Source organism: Nomascus leucogenys, chromosome 13 (assembly GCF_006542625.1).
Source record: "Nomascus leucogenys isolate Asia chromosome 13, Asia_NLE_v1, whole genome shotgun sequence".
NCBI lineage: Eukaryota > Metazoa > Chordata > Mammalia > Primates > Hylobatidae > Nomascus > Nomascus leucogenys.
This window is the reverse complement of record NC_044393.1, coordinates 32,570,393-32,577,680: the sequence shown is the minus strand read 5'-3', so window position 1 is coordinate 32,577,680 and position 7,288 is coordinate 32,570,393. Positions and strand designations below refer to the sequence as shown.

Below are 7,288 nucleotides of genomic sequence, written 5' to 3'. Positions count from 1 at the left end.
GGTGCGGGGAGACACACAGATAAGTAGACCATTCAAAAGTAGGTTTATGCTAGAGTGAGAGTGGCTGTGAAGAAGGGCTGAGCCCTAATGAGAGATCGAGGAAGGCTAGGGAAGATGTCCCAGTGTGAATCTTCCCTCTCCATTGCTCCAAACACCTTCTCAAAACCTGTGACTTTTAACCCTCTGCATGCCTTACCAGTGCCTGGATCAAATGCTCAGCCTGTGTGCCACACACTAGACTGATGTTATGCATGGATAAGCTCTTAGATATCCAGCTGGTTCTGTGCCCATCCCTCTGCCCCCACTGCAGAGAGGCCAATAAAACTCTTGTTCAGACTCACACTGCACACAGCATCCTGAACTCCTGGATCTACCGCCTCCTGTTTCCCAAGAACCATGAAACTCCTGCTGCTGGCTCTTCCTATGCTTGTGCTCCTACCCCAAGTGATCCCAGGTAATCAGAGGTCAGGGAAGCTACAAAAATAGAGGTATAGTGGGTTCTGGCTCATGAAAATTCCAGTGTGTCACGGTACCCCCCAACCTGGGCAGCTCCACAGCTCCCACACTGGGACTATGCTCCTGGCTGGGGTAAAACCTGGGAGTAGAGCAAGTTATCCTCAATAGACAGGGGCAGTCCCACCACCCAGAGTTGTCCTTGGTTCTATATTCCAAGTTGCCACCTAAGAAACTAGGGGAAAGCTAGGCTCGCATCTGTTCTCTTTCCAGCTTGTGCCAGCTTTTGGAAATGATTCCCGCAGCCCACTTTGCTATGTTTTCTTGGCCCTAAAAGTCCTGCTATGGCTGTAATGAGGTTCTTTTGGTTTTCTAATATTCTAGAATTTGGTGAACAGGTCAGAAAATATTGGTCGAGCTGTTACATGGAAGACAGAACTGGCTTTTCTTCTTCCTTATACAGTGAAAATCTAAACTTTTCATAATCACTGCTTTCTTAAGTATACCTAAAGGCATGACCAGAACTTTGAAATCACTGGTGAAGAGAGCCTGTTTCCCCTTTGTTTTATGTTTTTCAAGGTGCCTTTCAATGTATGATCGAACTTACATAAAGATGAATCTAAATATTTCTTTTTTTTTTTTTTTTTTTGAGACGGAGTCTCGCTCTGTCACCCAGGCTGGAGTGCAGTGGTGCAATCTCAGCTCACTGCAACCTCTGCCTCCTGGGTTCAAGCAATTCTCCTGCCTCAGCCTCCCAAGCAGCTGGGATTACAGGCATGCACCATCATGTCCGACTAATTTTTGTATTTTTAGTAGAGACGGGGTTTCACCATGTTGGCCACGCTGGTCTCAAACTCCTGACCTCAGGTGATCCACCCGCCTCAGTCTCCCAAAGTGCTGGGATTACAGGCATGAGCCACTGCACCCGGCCCTATGCAGCACTCTTCTTTCACTTATTATTTTGTGGCCATCTTTCCATGTCACCATCTAAAGATCTGCCTTACTGTTTGTAAAGTTGTATAGTTCTGCTGTAGGATAAGCCATATGAAGTCACATATAGTCATTTGAGACATTTTTTAATTTTTGAACAACACATCAATGAATATGCTTGTACAAACATTAATATATTTACATATTTGGACACAGGCTTAAATAGGATAGATTCCTAGAGAGCAAGTAACAAGTTAAATGTAAGTCTGGTGGGGGTGGGCAAGAAAATTAAAAATATATGTTTGTTCCATTAATTCCTCTCTTCCTCTGCCCTCATTGCAGAGAGGCCAATAACTCTTGTTCAGAATCCCACTGCACAGAGCGTTCTGAACTGGCATTCAGGGTAGGGAAGCAGGGAAACCTCCCCTGTTTCCCAGGGACCATGAAACTCCTGCTGCTGGCTCTTCCTATGCTTGTGTTCCTACGCCAAGGGATCGTGGGTAATCAGAAGTCAGTAATCAGAAGTTGTGTATCTTAAAGGACACTGCCAGCAGAAATTGCCAACTCTGGGGGTTTTTAGTAATTCTTCAGTTACAATTCCGACACAAACAGGTATAATTCTGTGTGATCACTTTGAAAGCAATTGTGTCTGCTTTGAGTTCTAGTGGAGATATTGAGACTAGGAAAGAGACAGATGTGAAAGATTTTGTACATGCAATCCACAAGTTATAAAAATTCAGCATATGGGAAGTGAAGGAAATATTACATGATCTGGGGTTTCAAGTTTGAGTGGTAAGAGCGATAAATTGGAGCCATCCTCTTGGAGCAAATTGTTGAGACAATGAAAGAAGCATAAAGTCTTGATGCTTTATCTTAAAAAGCCCCTACATTTGAGGAAGAAGAATAGAAATCAGTGACATTTATAGGAACAGGGAGATCTCCCTACCCTCTCATCGAAAATACACAAGGGTTTTTCTATCACCATAATCCTTCAAACACCCAGCTGATGAGTATAAAATAACCTCTTACTGTTGTGGTTGTTTTTTTGTATTTGTTTGTGTTTTGAAACAGAGTCTCGCTCTGTTGCCCAGGCTGGTGTGCAATGGCACAATCTCAGCTTGCTGCAACCTCTGTCTCGGGAGTTCAAGTGATTCCCCTGCCTCAGCCTCCTGAGTAGCTGGAATTACAGGCACGCACAACCATGCCTGGCTAATTTTTGTATTTTTAGTAGAGATGGGGTTTCAGTACATTGGCCAGGCTAGTTTCCAACTCCTGACCTCAAGTGATCCACTTGCCTCAGCCTCCCTCGTGCTGTTGTTTTAATCTGCATGTCTTTCATCATCCTGTGATCAAAAGTTCTGAATGGCTTTCTTTCAAAGACCTGCAAGATTCTATGTGACCTCAACTCCCACTGTATTTTCTCTAGTTACTCTCCACTTAACTTACTCTATACTCACGATAACTACCTTATTGTTTTTCAGAACTTTTGAGACAGGTCCTGTCTCTAAGCCTTTGCACTTGCTGCTTCCTCTGCCTGATATATACTCTGTCCCCAGTTAGTCTCGTACCTCGCCCTCTCTCTTCCTTCTCAAACCTCAAGGGAAGTCTTTCACTATTTCCCTTCTAATCACACACTTCCTAAACCCCTTCCCTGCTTCATTTCTCTCCGTAATGCTTATCTTTTTTTTTGTATTTTCATAATGCTTATATTATGTATCCCACATAAAGTATGTTTTACTTTCTTCTCTTATTATCTACTTCTTTTTCTTCTTTCTTTTTCTTTTTTGAGAGTCTCACTCTGTTGCCCAGGCTGAAGTGCAGTGGCATGATCTCAACTCACTGCAGCCTCCGCCTCCCAGGTTCAAGTGTTTCTCCTGTCTCAGCCTCCTGAGTAGCTGGGAAAATAGGCATGTGCCACCACGCCTGGCTAATTTTTGTATTTTTGGACACATACTTATTTTATACTTTGGTTTATAATTTTTTATTTTTTTAATTTCAATAGCTTTAGGGGTACAAGTGAATTTTGGTTACATGGATGAATTGTATAGTGGTGAAGCCTAAGATTTTAGTGCACCCATCACTGGAGTAGTGTACATTATACCCAATAGGTAGTTTTTCATCCCTCCCCCTCCTCTTACTCTTCCCCCTTCTGAGTCTCCAAAGTCCATTATACCACTCTGTATGCCCTTGTGTACCCATAGCTTAGCTCCCACTTATAAGTGAGAACACGTGGTATTTGTTTTTCAATTCCTGAGTTACTTCACTTAAAATAATGGCCTCCAGTTCCATCCAAGTTGCTGCAAAAGACATTATTTTGTTCCTTTTTATGGATGAGTAGTATTCCATGGTGTATATATTCCACATTTTCTTTATTCATTCATCGGTTGATGGGCACTTAGGTTGATTCCATATCTTTGCAGTTGTGAATTGTGTTGCAATAAACATACACTACACACATATATTTTATATACTCATGTGAATGTATACTTTGCAGTAGAATGGGATATGACCAATGCAAATAACTTAATCACACTTGTTGAAGTAGCAGCAAGATGTACTTGTTGAAGTAGCAACAAGAAGTACTTTTGGGCCGGGCGCGGTGGCTCACGCCTGTAATCCCACCACTTTGGGAGGCTGAAGCGAGTGGATCATGAGGTCAAGAGATTGAGACCATCCTGACAAACATGATGAAACCCCGTCTCTACTAAAAATACAAAAATTAGACGGGTGTGGTGGCACGTGCCTATAGTCCCAGCTACTCAGGAGGCTGAGGCAAGAGAATTGCTTGAACCAGTGAGACGGAGGTTGCAGTGAGCCGAGATCATGCCACTGCACTCCAGCCTGGTAACAGAGTGAGACTCCACCTAAAAAAAAAGAAAAAGAAAAAAAAAGAAAAGAAAAAGATATACTTTCTTTACTCAGGTACCTTTACACGGGGTACAGGTAGCTTCATTGTAAGTGGCCCCAATTCGTCATGACTAAAGTTTCTTTTCATTGATGGTAAGATTCATCCCACTTTCAGAATAGTTAAAAATTGGCAAATGGGAGGTTGAGTATTTACCAGACCTGAGGTGTGAGTCTTGCAGCCGTCATCTAATTATGATGCACAGTGTGGATATAGGATGCCAGATATACAGTCATGCTAGTGAAATTGAGAGCATCAGTAACCCAAAATCAATGGTCTTTGCTTTTATTATTCAGCCTATAGTGGTGAAAAAAAATGCTGGAACAGATCAGGGCACTGCAGGAAACAATGCAAAGATGGAGAAGCAGTGAAAGATACATGCAAAAATCTTCGAGCTTGCTGCGTTCCATCCAATGAAGACCACAGGCAAGTTCCTACAGCATCTCCCACACCCTTGAGTGACTCAACACCAGGAAGTATTGATGATATTTTAACAGTAAGGTTCACTACAGACTACTTTGAAGTAAGCAGCAAGAAAGACATGGTTGAAGAGTCTGAGGCAGGATGGGGAACTCAGACCTCTCTTCCAGATGTTCACCACAGCTCATGACTTCCTCTTGGCTGTCACTCACCCCTGTCCTCAGAGTGACAAACTAAGTCACATACAGATAAAGCACTGAAAACACCACAGTGACCCTCCCACCCCCCACCAATATGTAATTCTATTAATAGAAACAGCTGTGTAAAGAAGTCTAAAATTTTCAGTTTCCAATGATAAACTCTTCAGTGCTCTTCTTGAAATTGTCAAATTATTTCCACAACAAGTTTTAACCCACTTTTAGTATTTCTTGTTTGCTAGTGACCTATGCACTACCTCAATAGCTTAGTTAGCTATTCCAACAACAATTTTTTTCATGTATCTTTCGGTCTTCTCAACAGGTGTCTTAATGGCAGCATAAGTGGTCAAAAATTCCAAATCTTTGCATCTGTGAGAGTAGCTACTACGACACTAAAAGCTTTTTTTCTAGAACAGGAGACACTTCAGGTGAAAGCATTCATTTTCCTACTAACTATGGCCTTGGAGCCAGGTTTTATCTCTCACTGTAGGAAATTGTCTGTCCCAGGTGTGAGCTATGAAGACTCCTTTGTGCCCCAGTGGCTTTGGGGTTGAAACAGATTCTGTCAAAAAGCTTTTATGGCTCTATAGACCCATCTCTTTGACCAAGCCTTGATCACACATGGACATCCAAGGGTAAGGATGGCCCCTCAATTGTAAGTGAAAGGATGGGTCATTTGTCCACCTGATTACTGAGAGCTTTACTTGTCTCCCTCTGATAGCAAAAAAAAAATCCTCACATCCTTTCCCATCCACATAATTCTAGAACAGACTTCATTCTTACAAATTTTCCAATCGTGCTCTTTCCAAGTACCTAAACAACTAGCCAATCCATTGCCAGCATTCAGGAATTACTATAGATCCATACCTAGGCAAGCCATCCTTCTACTGGAAGGACTTCCCTTAACCACTGTCTTTTGGGCCACCGCCACATCAGGCTGTAATGCAGCACTTCTGTCTGGTGCTAGCATGTCATGCAGACCATTCCACAAACCTGGCCTTGCTTTTTCCTCCTTTATTAACTAACCATAGGAACCCTTCATGATACCATTAGTGTGTGAGGAAGAAGAGGCAATAAAGCAGGAATGGGTGTTATAGGCATCTGAACCACCTGCTTCTGCAGTTTAGCTTGCCAGACCTGCTAAGTTCCAGTTTTGAACATATTACTTTTAACTAACATTGGAATTCTTCTTCACAGGTCTAATTGTATTATTCAAGGGGTTAGATAATACCTAATTCATGATGGGAAATTAGGGTCGCATTTTTTTTTAAACTTGTTATTCCTGATAATTCTGAAATTTGAAGTCTTTGAAAGTCCGAATCTCTAGACTGTGATTTCTGCTGACCTTAATTCATGGTGCCTTATTTCCTTGTGTGTTTTGTGATTTGGGACTCTGGTCTGTTCATTTTTCTCAGAGGTTTAGTTGAGTAAACTAGTTGAGTCCTGAGTTAAAGGACTTTGTTTTCTTCTGTCTTTTTGGTACTACTAGCCTGGGACAACTTTAAGCTTGATTTTTTTTTCATATGACCCATGTACTGTGAATTCAGGCTGAGAGATTATATGAGATCTACCTTGAGGTTATAAATTCTCAGTGAAGATTTTTTTTTTCCATTTACTGAATACTTAGGTTCAAAATCAGGCAATTTTCCTTGAAAACCTCTGGTGAAGGAAAAGGAATGTTGTATCTGCTTTATTTTTACACAGCATACGTAACACTTTAAGGACTGAGATTTATATAGGGATCTCCTACTAGATTCATATTTTTTCAGACCCTAGTCACTGCCTTCTCTCCCCTGCTTACCCCCACCTTGGCCAAAGCCATGGAAACCGAAGCTCAAGTTCACCGGATTTAGCAAGTGCCTTTGTGACAAAAGCCAGCTTCAGTTACTGCCTTCAAACGAGTGCCCACTTGCACTTGGCTTTTAATATTTTTTTTCTTTCTTTCTTTCTTTTTTTTCTTTTTTTTTTGAGACAGTCTCCCTCTGTCACCCAGGCTACAGCGCAATGGCGTGATCTCAGCTCACAACAACCTCCGCCTCCTGGGTTCAAGCAATTCTACTGCCTCAGCCTCCTGAGTAGCTGGGATTACAGGTGTGTGCCCATGTCCGGCTAATTTTGGTATTTTTAATAGAGACAGGGTTTCACCATGTTGGTCAGGCTGGTCTTGAACTCCTGACCTCGTGGTCCGCCCGCCTCGGCCTCCCAAAGTGCTGGGATTACAGGCGTGAGCCACTGCGCCTGGCTGGTTTTAGTATTCTTGGCCTTACTTTCTTGCAAGGTTAAAGATGCTTTAAAAGTTTTGTTGTATATTTTAAGGACGTTTTTTTCACTGTTTTCAGTGGGAGGATCAGCCTGAGTTCTTCAACCAGTATTCTTCCTAAAA

At 42.2% G+C, this 7,288-nt stretch overlaps 1 protein-coding gene across 1 annotated transcript; it reads left to right on the top strand.

The window, feature by feature from the left end:
* Positions 1–346: 346 nt before the first annotated feature.
* DEFB118 (defensin beta 118) lies at positions 347–5,637 on the top strand. Its single transcript, XM_003273481.3, has 2 exons — positions 347–454; positions 4,585–5,637. The coding sequence occupies exons 1-2, from the start codon at positions 397–399 to the stop codon at positions 4,896–4,898; spliced, it is 372 nt and encodes a 123-aa protein (XP_003273529.2). The 5' UTR covers positions 347–396; the 3' UTR covers positions 4,899–5,637.
* Positions 5,638–7,288: the final 1,651 nt, after the last annotated feature.